Raw genomic sequence first — 17,740 nt, forward strand, 5'->3', positions numbered from 1 at the left:
GGTGGTTCAAGGACGTGGAGGGATTTGAAGATGAGGACATGGATTTTAAATTCTAAGCATGGGGCACGGGGTGGGGAGAAAGTCAATAAAGGTCAGCAAGGAGAAGAGTGATGGGTAAATAGGACATGATATATGCAGCTGAGTTTCAACTAAGTTGAAAGTTTATGAAAAATGAAGGCTAGGAAGCCTGCAATTTTTACTAGAATGGTTCCAGGGATGAGGAATTACAGTTATGTGGATAGACTGGAGAAGCTGGGGTTGAGCAGTTAAGAGGAGATTTGAGAGAGGTGTTTAAAATCATGAAGGGTTTAGAGAATAAGAATAAATAAAGAGAAACTGTTTCCAGTGGCTGAAGGATCGATAACCAGAGGGCATAGATTTAAGGTGCTTGGCAAAAGAACCAGAGGCGACATGAGGAAAAACATTTTTATGCAACAAGTGGTTAGGATTTGGAATGCATTGCCTGAAAGGGTGGTGGATTCAGATTCAATAGTAGCCTTCAAAAGGAGTTAGATAAATACTTGAAGGAGAAAAAACTGCAGGGATATGGGGAAAGAGCAGGGGAGTGGAACCAACTGGATTACTCTTCGAAAGAGCTGCCGCTGACTAAATGGCCTCCTTCTGTGCTGTACTATTCTATGATTCAGGAATTTTGATCTCTTTCTTCACAGGACTGAGTTATTTTGAGGTGCTGCATTTTAAAACAATGTAATTTCACACAGGTGTAAGAAGAAAGGCACAGGTTCCAAACTTTAAATATATGCATTGAAGCCAGATGGGCTAGTTTGTGGAATTCACAACTGATACAATGAGGGTCCATTAGCCAGGAAGCCCCACATTCATCTTGAGATCAGGAGACCTTTAAAATTACACAAGGAGGGCAGGGGAGAAATAGGAGGTAGCCAGTTTTAAGGTGGGGGAGAAAGGAGAGCTAGCCAGTTTTATCGACAGGCCCACTGGACAATTAGCATTAGGGAAAAAGTCAGCATTGCAGCCCACAAAAGGGCAAAGGGACACATGGGCAATAATGGAGGTTGTTAAAACAAGAGACTGAGAGCTACAGTCCTTGGCCTGAACCTGAAAGTTAAGATACAGCAGGTCAGGTTTTGCAGCTAGAAGTCGTGTAGAAAGGCAATACCAAAAAATAAGTAAACTAGACCATGGAGAGGACAGGACAATTATTATTTTTTCCCCACCTTGAAGAAACAAACAAGATTAAGTGGTGCAAGTGGAATTTGCTTTGACTGTACAGAAGATGTTGCAGAGGGTGATAGAAAGGATGTGGAAATTGAAGCTCATTTTTGGTAGAAGAGGGTCGGGTCAACCTGACCAAGTGGCTAGCAAAGGAAGAGTCAGTGGAAAGGGAGTGGAATTTATCAGGGGGTCTGAAAATGAAAGCATCAGTTTTCCCAATGTTCAGTTGGAGAAAGTTTCTGACTCATTTACAATTGAATACCAGACAGGCAACCTGACAGCACAGCTCTTCCATTGCTACATAGAATCTCCAGCACAGAAAACAGGCCATTGCCGGTGTTTACTCTCCACACTAACCGCCTCCCACTCTAATTACCTCATCCCACTCTGCCACCTGATCCTTCTATTCCTGTTTCCAGCATGTATGCATCAAACTTTTCCTAAAGGCATCACAAGTGTGGTTTCCTCTTCTTGTCAACCACATTTTCTCCTTCATATCTTTGATATAAAGCCCAAGTCCGCCCAAGACTTGAATACAGTCCTGTTCCCATATCTAGCGAAGCTCTTGCATCATCTGCCTTGCACTTGTGGGAGATGATACAAGCTCATCTGTATGCCCCACTCTCTACTGTAACCTTTTTAGTGTTTTGCTATTTTGTGTTTCTCTGAACTTTCCCCTCTCGTTCCTCATAAGCTGAACATATACTGTTCTATTTCATCCTCCCTATATCCTCACCATGTTTAAATCAAGACTTATTGCATGATCTCCTGGTTGAACTCATTCTTTCCCAGAACTCAAACTCCTTACCTCCTACAGAATTTTTAAACTTAAGCAGAGTGTCACTTAACCACTACCTAATTTACTTCAACTTCTCTTTTATTCTTTTAAACCTTGGTGTCCTGTAATATAAGCCATGGCTCTTCATTTGTTTCCCTATTTAAATTTAAAGAACCTGCCTGCTTTCTCACCATATTTCTTAATCTCACTGGAAATGTATATAATTTCCTCATGATCCCATTAATACTGTCTGCTTCAATGTCCTTCCCTGGACATGTATTCCACAACTCTATTACCCTTGGAATGGAAAAGTTTCCCTGACTTTCCTTCTTACTCACAACCTCCTCATTTTAACTTGCGTCCCATGGGATTTGAACCTCAGTGAACAACTTGATCAATTTTGACAACCCTCAACTTATCTACTGCTGAAACCCTCATCCATGCTTTTATCACCACTAGACTTGACTATTCCAATGCACTCCCGGCCAGCCTCCCTAGTTCTACCCTCCATAAACTTGAGGTCATCCAAAACTCTGTTGCCCATGTGCTAACTCGCACCGAGTCCTGCTCACCCATCTCCGCTGTGCTTGCTGACCTACACTGGCTCCCAGTTAAGCAATTGCCTCGATTTTAAAATTTTCATCCTCGTTTTCAAATCCCTCATGGCCTCGCACCTCCTTCTCTCTAATCTCCTCCAGTCCTACACCCCTAGACTGCTGCGCTCCATCTATTCTGGCCTTTTGAACATCCCAGATTTTAAATGCTCCATCATTGTCAGTCGTGCCTTCAGCGGCCTAGGTCCTAAGCTCTGGAATTCCTGCTCTAAATCTCTCTGCCTCTCCACTTCTCCTTCCTCCTTTAAGATGCTCCTTAAAACTTACTTCTTCGACCAAGTTTTTGGTCATCTGCCCTAACATCTCCTTATATCGCTCGGTGTCAAATTTTGTTTTTATTTTTGACGACACTCCTGTGAAGCACCTTGGGATGTTTTATTACGTTAAGGCATATACAAGTATAAGTTGTTGTTGTAATCTTGAAAATTTCAATAAGGCCACCTTCAAGCCTCTTTACCAAAACCAAATAAAGCTGGTATCAGTAAAAAAAGTGATAATGAAACTATTGCATTGTAAATAAAAACACAACTGGTTCACAAATATCCTTTAGGGAAGGAAACCTGCTGTCTTTATCTGGTCTGGTTTATACGTGACTCAATGCGCTCGAGTCCTAACTGCCCTCTGAAATGGAATAGCAAGCCACTGCATTGTATCAAACCACTACAGTGGTTCAAGAAGGTGGTCCACCACCACCTTCTCAGGGCAACTAAGGATGGGCAGTAAATGCCGACCTTGCCAGCATCGTTCACATCCTGAGAACGAAAAAAAGAATATGACTTCCTTAAATTTTCTTCAGAATTCAAATTCCTGATAATGGAAATCACCTTTGCTGCTCTGTATGCCCCTTTCAAGAGCAATGATAACAGAGCACAGCTGCATACAGTGCTCCACATGGGATTTGGCCAGTAACTTTTATACAGCAACAAAACAATAATAATGTGGGGGAAATGGGAAACCTGGAGTTGCTTTTTATATCAGGACAACCTGAACTGACATCTTACGTTGGTCTCCTCCAGCACTTCCTGTAGCTCATGTGATTCTGCACCCGTGAGTGCTGCTCCCATGTCACTCAAATAAATTGGGTTGTCCACCACCCTCTGTCCTGCCTGCATCATCTGAAGCACTGACTCTCTGTAAAAATAAATAAGTGCAAAAATCAACATTTATTTACATTCAAAAAGTGAATTCAAATTAGAACATTAATCTAAAACTCAAATGTGTATTTTTATTCTACTAGCCAGAACCTACTGTATCCTCCTCAAGCTGATGAAAATTCTGGTGAATGTGCACAGATCTTTGTAACAACAAAATAGTCTACGACTATCCACATCAATAACAGCAGTATCTCAAAATACAAATAACTCATGACTCAATGGAGAGCAGCTTCCGTTAGTGGAGGTGCAGGAGCCAAAGGTTCATTTGACCTCAATTCCTAACAAAATGTTTTTATTGATAGCAAAGATTGAAATAACTACAGGAGTTTTCTATCCAAATTGATTTAAAAAGAATGCACAATTCTTGCACAGGCTGTTCATCTGTCCCTGCAAGCAGTCAGGACTAGACCACCACCTTATGGAAACTAAATACAAACCAGCTCACCCCTTTCAAATCACACCCTCCTTTAAAGTTGCCCAGAGTAGTCAAATGAGAAGGTAATGAAAGAATACCCCATTATACTAGCTATCACAGAGCAGGCAAATCATGTTCGCACCTGCTCTAAGCAGTGGGGACTTCACTCGTATCGTCATTGCTCCTCTGAACTTATCTATCTGTAAAATGGTCCTTTTACACTCCATATACACTGTTCTACACCCATACTTTTTATGTTGAAATTGTCTACTTTAACTCATTCTTTCCCAGGATCTTAAAATTGCTGAGGTCCTCACCTCCCTCAGTCTTCCTTTCCTCCTACAAGCTGCTGGCTTTTAAAACCCAAACTTGGCATCACCTAATCACTGCTTCTCGATTTAACTGCTCTTCTCACAATGGTAGTCGAGTCCTAGAACGTGGACTTCACCTAGGTTTCTCAATTGCAAAAAAATGCCTCTCAAAGACATGGTCAGGAGGAAAAATTGTGATTTTAAAATGGCCGTTATCTGATTACACACAAAATGTCCAAACACTTGCCTGTAAAGTGGATTCAGGGCAATGATGTCACGTATTGTTTTCACAATTTCTGCTGTAAGTGCCTGTTAAGAAGAGACACACACTACTTAATGTTTGCTCATTGTGCTGAAATATTAAATAATAAATTTCAATCTATTAGACAATTAAAATGTAATTTGTTTGTACACTTAAACAAACTTGCACTTTACAATTTAAATGCTTTTGATCTGTGCTGTTAGTTGATCTCAGCCACGGAAGCAATTATAGGCCCTACTAAGGTCCTCAGTGCATCTGGGCTAGCAAGGGAAGGACGTCGAGTCAGAGTTCCTGCAATCAGTGCCCAGTGAGCTTCTGGAAAATTAGTGTTTGTAGACACCAGGAGAGGACAGGATCAACCGTGACTGTGCTATCTTCAATGGTCAAACACACATGTATGATTTCACTGGCATCCTCCAGAATTTGTCCAAAATTCTGGAGGTTGCCTGTTACCGTGAACTTATATACAGCAAGACATCATTACTTCAAAAGCAGTATGAAGGGGAGTTAATTGTGGGGTGTGGGGAGGGAATATCCTTGCACCAGAATCTTTGTTTAATTTGCTAAATAATTTGGTAATCGAAGAAAAATGGTTGAAAAGCGCTAAAATGGGAACCTTGTATTAAGTGAACATAACTAAAGATAACTTAATAAAATGATTTTGGGAAAATGTTACCCAAATACTTCCTTTTGCACTTACTTTGACCTCTTCTGTGACCTGAAAGTCCTCATGGATGACATTTTCCACTTCTACCATTAGCAGTTCACCCAGTGGAGGTACTAGCGACTCTATGCTCATATGCATCTCTGAGGGTTGGCCATCTGCTTCATTTATCCCGTGATGTTTTTGTTTCCTTCGAGCTTGGTGTTGATTCTGCTCAAATTCTGCAGGTACTGGTTCATCAGCCTCTACTTCTAGCTGTCTGTTTAATTGGATTCTAGGGAATAAAATCAAGAAACTCTTGGGTCCAATATACAGGGCAACAAAAAGCATCACAGAAATCAATAACCAATCAACTTAAGGATGGCAGCCTTCGCTCAATGGTAACACTCTTCTGCGTCAGATGCTTGTGGGTTCAAGCCCCATTGACAATACTTCAATAGTACTTTGTTGGCTTTGGGACATTCTGTGGTTGTTTCTGAACACCTCAATAGGATTGGGAAAATGTCCAAACATAAATGGGAGCTCACAAATGAAACAGAGGAGAAAGGAAACATACTGGGGTGGCACAGAGGGCAGAAGATTAAGAATTCAAGACAATGGGACAAAGTTTTAAAGTTAAGGGTATTAAAAGAAAATAAGAATCGTGGAACAAATTCTCAAAAGGGGTGGTGGAACAGAAAAGACTGTTAGGAAAAGGAATATCATGATAAGGAAACTGATTGGTAAGGAAAGATAGACTAAATCGGCCATTAGTCTTCTGCCCAAAATTTAATCCATTATGTTCTTGAATTGGAAGGGATCTGAATGCAATTTACACTGATATTTCTTGTACTTATTCTGCAGTGTGCTAGAACTAGAATAAAACCAGATTGCAGTGAATTTAACCAAGATACCACTGATCAGGACCATATCCGTATAATTCTTTTACTACTGAATTGGGGGAAATTATAAATGAAAATAAACATTACCACTTAACTTGTAGGAAAAAAAGTTTATAGAACCTCAGTTAGGACAACAGAATTTTAAAATTGCAACGTTTTAGTTTATTATATGGTTAGAAATCAAGTAACTCAGTGTGATGTCCCACTTACCTTCTGTGACCCATCACAATCATGCGCAATTTGTCCCCCAAATCCTGCATCTCATGGATCTGAACAAATGTTCCTGTCTGGTAAATCTCACCCAAGCTTTCAACTACATCAGATTCATTGCTGTGAGTTTACAGAAACAAAAAAACTTAATAACTCTACAGATTTCTATATATTGTACTATCTATTCAGGCCTATAAGAAAGCTGCAGCAGAAATTTGAAAACAAATCATTGGCAGTACCCCTATAAAAAGGTAATTTGTTTAAACTTTGATTGCAAGTCAGTTTAATCCAAGGGTCAGAGTGTGAGTAAAGAGGAACTGAATTAGCAGGGTTTTTTTCTTTCCTTTCCAATTTTCTTCCCTCCTCTCCCAAAGTCATTGACACAGTCACACAGATATCAATCACCCAGGGGCCAACCTTCACGTGAGATGACTGAGTGGTAACAAGCTTTCAACCACAGGGTGGGGTGGGGGAGGGCAGGCAATACACCCAAGCCTGATTCGGTCCTCATCCAATGTCCATACATGGAAGACTTCCAGCAGGAATCACTGGATGGGGATCAGGAGTGAAAAGCCAAATCAATTTCCCCCTAACTAGTTCAAGGCATTCAAGCCACTTATAGCAACTGACAATGCTTGGCTGAGGTCAGCCAACTCAGTACAGACCAAGGACTAAATGTGGGTTCTTTATGGTCTGCCAGACTCGATAAACTTACTAAGCCTTCAGGGGAGCCAACACAGCTGAAAATCCCAGGGCTAATTACAATATCTCTGCTAATATTAATTCTGTGTTCAAGAGGAGCTGGTGAGCTAAGTTTAAGTAGAGAATTATAGAAAAGGAAGAGTGGAGGACTATTAATTTTAGTTGAAGACATAGACAGGTTTGCATAATAGATTTCATGACCATATAAATGATCTATTCACAAGGCTGACCGTAACTCACTTGTGACATCGTTGCTCAGGAGTTATTGCAGTGACCCTCTAAGCGCAGATATTTATTGTCCTGTACTGCTGGCCATGACCCATTTTCTACTTTTTAGGGCTCCTACAAGAGTCTTAGAATCATACAACACTGAAAGAGGGCATTCAGCCCATCGTGTCTGTTAGGCTCTTTGAAAGAGCTATCCAATTAGTCCCACTCCCCTGCTCTTTTCCCATAGCCCTGCAAATTTCAGGCTACTAGAACTGTTTTGTAATATAATTTACTCATAACATCCAATTCTGTTTTCTCCATTACACATTCTAGAAACTGGTGAAGTGCCATGTAGTGTCTATACACATAGATGTTAGTGCAAACCATCAAGGACCTAAACATCGCTTACTTGTCATCTTTTTTAAGAAATACACCTGCATATGGCTGAGCCAAACGCACTTTTCTTCGTAGGAGTTCCATTAACTTTTTGTTCTTGACCTATAAAAAGGGAGTAAGTATTCCCATTACTGCGGTCACACATTTTCCTTTAAACACCAAGTATCCAAGACCTGGAGTTTAACCCAAAAAGAGAATAGAAACACACTTTTCACACTTCGTTCTAAAGATTATTTACCACTTGTCCTCAGAGGATATATTTACATGTGTACAGGTTGGTAAGCAACCCCATGGGCTTCACAGGTGCTTTTCAGTAGCTCAGCTTAGCAGTCATTATTCATGTGTGAGCCTAGTGTATTGGCTGGCTATCCCCCTCCAGGAGGCATCATATAATCCTGTCCTCACCACACATGGATAGTGAGCAAGAGCACTCCCTGACACTGGGATGATGAGGGTAGTTAATTCAGCAGAATCAAACCTGGTACCTTCTTGGTCTGTATGACTCAGTAGTACACTGAGCTGTGTATTTACCTGCATAGTTATCTTGAACATTATGCAAAATATTCTAAGCCAAGGTATTTTTTTAATACAGCTTCACTTTTAATTTAGTCAAATCAAATTATGTATATGTCCTTGCTTTACTTTGGTGCACACAGAAAGCACAAGTATTGTTTTATGTTCATCAGCTTTCATTTGTAGTTGCAAGGCTCTAGCAAATGTAGGGTAATAATCAACTCATCGGCAAACAGGAACATCCCACTGTGCATCCAAGCAGACTAGCTCTCTGACAAACAGCATCAACAAACTGATTACGAAAAATATTGGCTGAGTCATCTGTCCAAAAGTCGAGTGTAACAGTCAGGACTGTAAGGAGATTGGCTTTTCCTATTCAAGAGTCCCTACATTCTATTCCTGCTTATATAGGGTCATGGTATGATTTGGACAGGTTGGGTGATCGGGCAGATGCATTATAATGTGGATAAATGCAAGGTGATCCACTTTGGTGGCAAAAACAGGAAGGCAGTTTATTATCTGAACGGTAATAGATTGGGAGAAGGGGAAGTGCAACGAGACCTGGGTGTCCTTGTGCACCAGTCGCTGAAGGCAAGCATACACGTGCAGCAGGTGGTTAAGAAGGCAAATGGTATGTTGGCCTTCATAGTGAGAGGGTTCGAGTACAGGAACAAGGATGTCTTGCTGCAGTTGTACAGGGCCTTGGTGAGACCACACCTTAAGTATGGTGTGCAGTTTTGGTCGCCTTATCTGAGGAAGGATGTTCTTGCCATGGAGGAAGTGCAGCGAAGATTCACCAGACTGATACCTGGGATGGCAGGAATGACGTATGAGGAGAGATTGGATCGATTGGGCTTATACTCGCTGGAGTTTAGAAGAATGAGAGGGGATCTCATTGAAACATAAAATTCTAACAGGACTAGACAGACTAGATGCAGGATGGATGTTTCCGATGGCGGGGGAGTCCAGAACCAGGGGTCACAGTCTAAGGATAAGGGGTAAGCCATTTAGGACAGAGATGAGGAGGAATTTCTTCACCCAGAGAGTGGTGAACCTGTGGAATTCTCTACCACAGAAGGCAGTTGAGGCCAATTCATTAAATATATTCAAGAAGGAGTTAGATATATTTCTTAAGGCTAAAGGGATCAAGGGATATGGGGAGAAGGCAGGGACAGGGTACTGAGTTTGGATGATCAGCCATGATCTCATTAAATGGCGGGACAGGCTCGAGGGGCCGAATGGCCTACTCCTATCTTCTATATGTTTCTATGTATGGTTGCTGTGACAGACTATTTTTAATCTATTAGTGCAGTATTTTACCAAAACGTCTCTGCATCTGTAATTAGTGATATTCGAATTAATTCTGAACATTCAATCAACTCCCCAATTGCTCTTGTTAACTTACGCATCTGATGCAACTTTGTGTAAGTGTTACTTTGTATTGCATTACATATGCGACAACATTCTCAACGAAATACAGCGAATACAATCCCTTCCGCTTGTGACAAGTCACGTTTGCTGCAAAAAGTGATTAAACCTGTTCGAAAGTGCGTCCTCTAAAATTAACGATATTGAAATTCGCATTTAAGAATAAAAAAAATCCACTTTATTTTAAGATTAAAGTCTCAAATTTCCAAATAGAAACCACCTTGGGAAGCACCAAATGCTTCAAACGAGTCCGGTATGCAATTCTTATACGGCTTCCCGGTTAAATCTACTCAATGAACTATTCACATCTAATGTTTTATATTTAGTACCCCTCATTGTATAGTTTCCACACAATTATGCCAATTCCTGATAAATTGAGATTGAAGATCACATGTATCGAAGTAGATCTTTAAAATTTAGTGAAGTCAAAAGAATCGCACCAGAGACACAGTACAGTTCGGATTTAGCTCTAACTTGCTAAATTGGCTGCTCGCATTTCCCATCCACGAGCCGGCGTTACAAGTCTAAACAGCACGTCGCAGGATTCCTACCTCAATTATTTTAATAAATCGGGGAAACACGGGGTTCCTGGTGACTGCGATCAGGGGAACATTGGGGAAAACATCCGGCACGATCATGGGAGAGAGTGCAGTCATGGCAGGGGCCATACCTGCAGCCCCTTCCCCGCCTCCGTCACTCCCGGCCCCGCCTTCCACACCATCATCCCCAGAGTGAACCGAGCCACCACTGCTCTTCTCACTGAAGTCCTGAAAGCTGCAGGTCTGCTGGAATCGGGGGCTAGGTCGGGGTCGCAGGCCGGGGTTGTTGCCGCCATTGCCGCAGGCCGCGCTTGTCACCCTGGTTACCGTCCAGCGCCGGCCGTAGCCCTGCAACCCGTCAGCGGCCACCGCGTGGAATTGCTTTATTAAACAAGCAGCGCCAGTCCCGCCGTTACTGCCGACTGGAGCATAACTGGTGAAAGGTCGAAACCGAGGCCTGCCTCCGCTAACCCACCGACACACGGTGCCAAGCCGCACGTAGGCTGACATCTTGAATGTAGACACTTAACTCCCACAATGCCTTACGGTGACATCTCCCAGGTACTTCCGGAGAGAATCCGTGCCGCGCCATGATTGGCCAATATTGAACCGTTGCGAGGAGAGATGGTAATCAACGACGGCTGGTATCTGCTGCAGGCACCGAGCCTTGCTGGGTACGGGTCTGCTCTTCTGATTGGACCAATCAGGAGTGTCATCAAACAAATTAATCTAACGAAAGTGATCCCTTTTTAAAGAGGCGCAAATCATAAATAAAGCAAAGAATTAAATAAGAATATTGTCCCTCCGGTGTCCACCAGTCACGGAAAGCCTCAAGCGTACCACCGGACACCTTCTCCAGGGCCACCTGGGGTATGGTTCTACTCTGTTAATTGAAAACAATAAGGAGACCCTGGGTTGCCACCCTGGTGTCATCAAACAAAAAACAAACGTAAGTGCCCCTTTTTAGAGAGGTACAACTAATTAAACTCAAATCATAAAAATGAAAGGAAACTTAACAATTTAATAATGTTTCCACCCGTATCCAGTACACACTCCAGTCCCTGTGGTGCCACCGGCCACGGAAGGCCTGAAGCGTACCAGTGGACACTGGGTACGGTTCTAGTGTCACCAGATGCCCTCCGGTACCTTTTCCAAGTGGCCATTCTTTGCACGTGAGCCTAGACAGTGAGTGTCTATAAGCTATTCAACTAGCAGAAGGATCGTAACCAATCCTGATATATTGCCCTCACATGAGGTGCACACATGTGAGCATTGCAGAAGGGGTCACTGGATTGCCATCAGGAATAACAACAACAACTTCCATTTATATATCACCTTTACTGTAGAAAAAATTTCCAAAGGAACTTCACACAAGCATGATCAGACAAAAAATCAACACTGAACCAAAGAAGGAGATACTAGGAGGGGTGACTGAAAGTGGTCAGAGATGGGTTTTAAGGAGCATCTTAAAGGAGGCGAGGAAGGTGGAGAGGCAAAGAGGTTTAGGAAGGGATGTCCAGAGCTTTGGGCTTATACAGCTAAAGGCATGACCATCAGTGGTATGGTGAAGGGAGTGGGGGATGCACAGGAGTCCAGAGGAACATAGAGTTCTCCGATATTTGTAGGCTGGAAAAGGTCACCGTGATGAGGAAGGGCAAAGCCATGAAGGGATTTGAATATAAGATGCAAATTTTAAATTTGAGGCATTGGGGAAATGGGAGCCAAGGTTAGCAACAACAGGGGTGATTGGTGAGCAGATCGTGGTGCGAGATAGAATATGGGCAACAGAGTTTTGGATGATCTGGTGTTTATGGATTGTGAAGGATGGGTAACCAGCCAGGAGAGTATTGGAATAGTCAAGTCTGAAGGTGACAGTAGTGTGGATGAGGGTTTCAGCCACAGAGGTGTTGATGCAAGGGCAGAGAGGGGCAATGTTAGGGTGGTGGAAGTAGGTGGTCTTTATGATGGCGAGTATACGGGATTATAAACTTAGCTCTGGGTCAAATGAGACGCTCCTATTGGGAACAGTAATGCAACCTGTGACAATGGCCTGGGAAGGAACTGGAATCAGTGGCAAGCCAATGGAGTTCATGACAGAGGCCATATTGATCACATCAGGTCTTCCCAAAGTTTAACTGGAGGAAATTGTGGTTCATCTGACAATACAGAAGGACTGGATAGATTGAGAGAGGTGGCGGAGAAGTAGAGCTGGGTGTCGTCAGCGTACATGTTGAACCTGTCCCCATGTCTTCAGATCATGTCGACAAAGGCAGAATGTAGATGAGGAAAAAAGTCCAAAGATGTGCGGGTTAGGTTGATTGGCTATGATAAAATTGACCCTTAGTGTTAGGGGGATTAAATACGTGGGGTTACGGGGATAGGGTGGGATATGTGTTGGTGTAAGGGTTACGGGGATCGGGTGGGATATGTGTCGGTGCAGGCTCGATGGGCCGAAATGGCCTCTATCTGCACTGTGGGGTTTCTGTGATTCTGTGATTCTGAGGGAGCCAGTACAGATCCTTCAACGACTCTGGAGGTAATGGTGACGGGGTGGGAAGAGAAGCCATTGCTGGAGATGTTCTGGTTATGATTGGATAGGTGAGTGAAACCAAGCGAGGGTGGTCCCACTGAGCTAGACACCGGAGGAGAGGTGTAATTTTTATTGTAACGGAGAAATTTGACACTCCACAAAATTAAAATTAGTTTTTCAGAGCCATAACATTTGTTTAACAGTCAATACGCTGCTAAAACCCCAGTTACACCTAATCCAACAAGGTCTAACTTTTAATGGGGTATTTAACAACGATATTACTGCGGAAAAGCTCAAGTTTTCGTCAGTTTCACTGATTGCCAGCTTGTGGTGGGGGCACAGCGCAACCAATGTCGGAGCAGTGAATGACCGCAACTTCAGGATTTCCGCATTAGGATGCGCAGGTGCTAAATCCTGAAGTTGCGTTCAGTTTCAAAGGGGTAATAATAGCAAACGTTGTTTGCTCGCTGTTATCACCCACCGCAAATTCTGGTCCTTTGTGTCTCTCTCCACAGATGCTGCCTCACCTGCTGAGTATTTGCAGCATTTACTGTTTTTATTTCACATTTCCAGCATCCGCAGTATTTTGCTTATTTTTCTCTGTTCACTATCTTTAGCAAAGCAAAGTGAAAATGCCTACTTTTTTTCCACTGGAGGGAGAAGTTGCCAGAGAAGTTTGCCAAAGGCTGTAAAAGGTGCAACTTAGGAAAACTCACCCCAACCCCAGTGTGAATGCTCACTTCCTTTCCTCCTGAATATTACTATTCCCTATGATTCAAATTACCTGTAGCACCTATTTTTAATTCAACTTCACTAATATTCTGCTTTCCTCTCGCGCCACATAAACCGCGTGCCAGCACGAGCGCCGGCAGTTGGAAGCAGCAGTCAGCAGCGCCTCGAGCGCCCGCCAGGGAGCGGGAACGCTGCTTTGACCGGCAGCTGCGATATCCAATTAGAGTGGCCAGTACGGCTGGCATTGTCGCGTAATGACCAATCGGGGCTACGGTTAAAGGCGGGACCAGTGAGCTGTTCGGGAAGGCGGTTCGAAGAGAGGCAACGGTTGCGTGGCATAAGATTAATTTGTTTGTATTGGAAGTTCTTTAACACAGGAGAATGGCCTTAATAACTCTTGTGGTTTTATTCGAGATGTTGTATTTTAGCTATTCCAGCTTTGAGAGAGAATGTAGGTAAGTGCCATAATATTTTTTTGAGCCATTATTATTAGAACAGGCATTCCAACTAGGGTCCTTGTGCCACGATGGTACCCGGGCGTCGGCACATTTGAGTTCTCTATTTTACTAGGTTATTTCATACGGAAAGACCAGCTGGTCCATCAAGCCCACCCCATACCATTGAAGACCAGCTGGTCCATCAAGCCCACCCCATACCATTAAAGACCAGCTGGTCCATCAAGCCCACCCCATACCATTAAAGACCAGCAGGTCCACCAAGCCTGCCTGCACCATTGAAGACCAGCTGGTCCATCAAGCCCACCCCATACCATTAAAGACCAGCTGGTCCATCAAGCCCACCCCATACCATTAAAGACCAGCTGGTCCATCAAGCCCACCCCATACCATTAAAGACCAGCTGGTCCATCAAGCCCACCCCATACCATTAAAGACCAGCTGGTCCATCAAGCCCACCCCATACCATTAAAGACCAGCAGGTCCACCAAGCCTGCCTGCACCATTGAAGACCAGCTGGTCCATCAAGCCCACCCCATACCATTAAAGACCAGCTGGTCCATCAAGCCCACCCCATACCATTAAAGACCAGCAGGTCCACCAAGCCTGCCCGCACCATTGAAGACCAACTGGTCCATCAAGCCTGCCCCATACCATTAAAGACCAGCTGGTCCATCAAGCCTGCCTGCACCATTGAAGACCAGCTGGTCCATCAAGCCTGCCCACACCATTGAAGACCAGCTGGTCCATCAAGCCCACCCCATACCATTGAAGACCAGCTGGTCCATCAAGCCCACCCCATACCATTAAAGACCAGCTGGTCCATCAAGCCCGCCCCATACCATTAAAGACCAGCTGGTCCACCAAGCCTGCCCGCACCATTGAAGACCAGCAGGTCCATCAAGCCCACCCCATACCATTAAAGACCAGCTGGTCCATCAAGCCCACCCCATACCATTAAAGACCAGCTGGTCCATCAAGCCCACCCCATACCATTAAAGACCAGCTGGTCCATCAAGCCCACCCCATACCATTGAAGACCAGCTGGTCCATCAAGCTTGCCCGCACCATTGAAGACCAACTGGTCTATCAAGCCTGCCCTACACCATTGAAGACCAGCTGGTCCATCAAGCCCGTCCCGCACCATGAAAATTTAATTTCCGATTGGTAACACCTGGGTCACTGAAATCGGTCAATGAGAAGAGAAGAGTGGCAGTGTGTGGAGAGGGAGTTTTGATTAATTAATTATGTAAATAACTGAATAAAGATGGAAGGCTTTTGGAAGGTAGAGTGAGGAATAAATGTGAAATATTTGCTTCGTAAGCAAATACACTATGGGAGGTAGAGCAAAATAAATGTAAATAACATAATTAGAAGTTTTGGGGAGGGGAAGAACAAACAAGGTCAATTACAGCCAGCACTGATTTATTAAAGGCAAGTCATATTTGACATTTAAGTGTTTTTTTAAATAGTTGATTGGATAGACAAAATGATGCAGGAGATGTGGTGCACTTGGAATTTTAGAAGGTATTTGTTAAGATGTTTCACAAGAGGCTTGTTACAACATTTCTAGTGTATAGTGTAAGGGCAAGTGCAGTAGCATAGATGGAAAATTGGTTGACAGATAGGAAACAATGTGTTAGGATCAGATTAGAAAAGTATGCAAATGGTTTATTCCAAGGGTCAGCGCTGGACCACTTTTGTTCTCTCTGTAAATAGATTATTTGTACTTGGACATAGGGAGCACAATTGTGAAATTTACTGATGACACAAAAAGAGGGGATTTTGCAAACAGTGACGATGACTGTAAAAGACTTCAAGAGGCTATAGATAGGTTACAGTGGGTGGACAGTTGGCAGATGCACTTTAATGTGCAGAAGTGTGATGTAATACATTTTTGGAAAGAAAAGCAGGGGATGGGAGTACAACGTCAGTGGAAAGATATTGAAGAGTGTGGAGGGAGTATACACTCAATGGAAAAGACAGTGAAATGTATGGATGAACAAAGAGACTTAGCAGCTCAAATATATAATTCCCTGAATTTTTGCGCACTGGTAGATAAAGCCATAAAAAAGGCCAATGGCATTTTGGGTTTTATAAATAGTGGCATATGTTGTGTATGTACCTTTAAGAGAGAACTGATTTTATACTGTAGTACCGGCAGTGACCACACCTGTATATAAAGCCATAGCAGGCTTCTGTACTTTCAGTTTTCAGCATAACCTCTGTTCAGTAAATACCTGTTATTATTGTTCTCCTGCAGTCCGTGTGTTATTGATACGCGGACACTACACTGGCGACGAGCAGGTTCGAACTCACCTGCAGTACTGCATCACCTCACGGGGATCTTTCCCTGAAAAGAAGCTTCTTGGAGGTCGAAGTCAGAGCAACGGGCGTCGACTGCGGGCAACCGCCCAGTGATCCATCGGAGTTCGGAGAATCGCAGGGGAGGCTGTGGAGAGCTGGGCTTGGCTTCCCAGTCAAGGTGTTCCAGCAAATCGTGCTGGTAGCAGGTAGTGCACTGACCCTTACGGACTGCGGCGGGCTCGAGCTCGATCGAGCGGCTCTGCAAAGGGGCCGTGCAGCGTCATCGGGAGGAAAAGAGAGAGAGAGAGGGTGGAGCGTACAGGGCGCGGTCGGTGCTCAAGAACCGGGCAGCGTAGAGAAAATAAAATGAGGGGAAGGAAAAGAGAGATGCGCCGAAGCAGCGGGGCGCCGCCATTACCCTGTAGAACGCTAGGAGCAGCGTTGGCAGCAAGGGGAAGAAGGAAAAGCGCGGGAGGCGCCATTTTATTCCATTGGGGAAGAAGGAAAAGCGCGGGAGGCGCCATTTTAATCCATTGGGGAAGAAGGAAAAGCGCGGGAGGCGCCATTTTAAACCACCCAAGATGCCGAAGAGTGGCAGTATCACTGCTTTCGACAACGAAATAGAAGACTGGACCACGTATGTGGAAAGAATTGAAGTGTACTGCAAGGCAAATGAGGTGGCCGATGGAAAGAAGGCATCGGTATTATTAAATTTGATGGGCGCGAGAACGTACGGCCTATTGCGGAATTTAATTACCCCAGCTAAACCAATGGAGAAAAGTTTTGAAGAGATTGTTAATATCTTACAGGAACACCTAAACCCTACACCGCTGCTGATAGCAGAAAGATTCAAGTTCCATAAAAGAAACCAGCACAAAGATGAGAGCAATGCTGACTATCTTACGGAACTATGCAAGTTATCAAAGCACTGCCAGTTCGGAGCAGGACTGGCAGATACCTTAAGGGATAAGTTTGTCTGCGGGCTCCAGAGTGAAGGAACCCAGAAATGACTACTTTCGGAAAAGGACCTGACGTTAGAACAGGCTTTCAGCGTGGCAGTATCCTACGAAGCAGCAGCACGGGGAGCTGCGGAAATACAACAGAAACCACAAGAATATAGCGCTAACCAAATGGCATATGGAGCAGAAAAGTGCTATCGCTGCGGCAGAACAACCCATGATCAGAAGGACTGCTGGTTTAAGGACAAAGTATGCAGGCAATGTGGGAAAATGGGACACATAGCAAGAGTCTGCAGGTCGGGAAAGAAAACCAACACTAAAAGAACTACTAAGGAAAAGTACAAGAAAGTAAAAAAAATGACAGACAGTAGTTCAGAAGATCAGGAGAGTGATAATGACTCCGGGAGCAGGAGACTAAGTTGTCTAAAGTTACACAACGTGATCACAAAGGAGGATCACCGAACCATTTAGGTCACCCTCATGATA

The 17,740-nt window shown here is 43.7% G+C and overlaps 1 protein-coding gene across 4 annotated transcripts in view; it reads right to left on the reverse strand.

The window, feature by feature from the left end:
- The window catches only part of lonp1 (lon peptidase 1, mitochondrial), a 31,975-nt gene extending 21,155 nt beyond the window's left edge, over positions 1 to 10,820 (reverse strand). For 3 of the 4 annotated variants that reach the window (XM_086004801.1, XM_086004800.1, XM_086004802.1), the window contains exons 1-6: positions 10,284 to 10,795; positions 7,805 to 7,893; positions 6,484 to 6,603; positions 5,429 to 5,666; positions 4,714 to 4,775; positions 3,588 to 3,717 (exon numbers count right to left, since the gene is read on the reverse strand). In XM_086004801.1, the coding sequence (XP_085860927.1) occupies positions 3,588 to 3,717; positions 4,714 to 4,775; positions 5,429 to 5,666; positions 6,484 to 6,603; positions 7,805 to 7,893; positions 10,284 to 10,781 (1,137 nt within the window). In that variant the 5' untranslated portion in view covers positions 10,782 to 10,795. The other variant, XM_086004803.1, reaches the window with a different exon arrangement.
- Positions 10,821 to 17,740: the final 6,920 nt, after the last annotated feature.

Source organism: Somniosus microcephalus, chromosome 13, assembly GCF_052327205.1.
Source record: "Somniosus microcephalus isolate GS21.2 chromosome 13, FLI_Smic_1.0, whole genome shotgun sequence".
In the NCBI taxonomy this organism is placed as follows: Eukaryota; Metazoa; Chordata; class Chondrichthyes; order Squaliformes; family Somniosidae; genus Somniosus; species Somniosus microcephalus.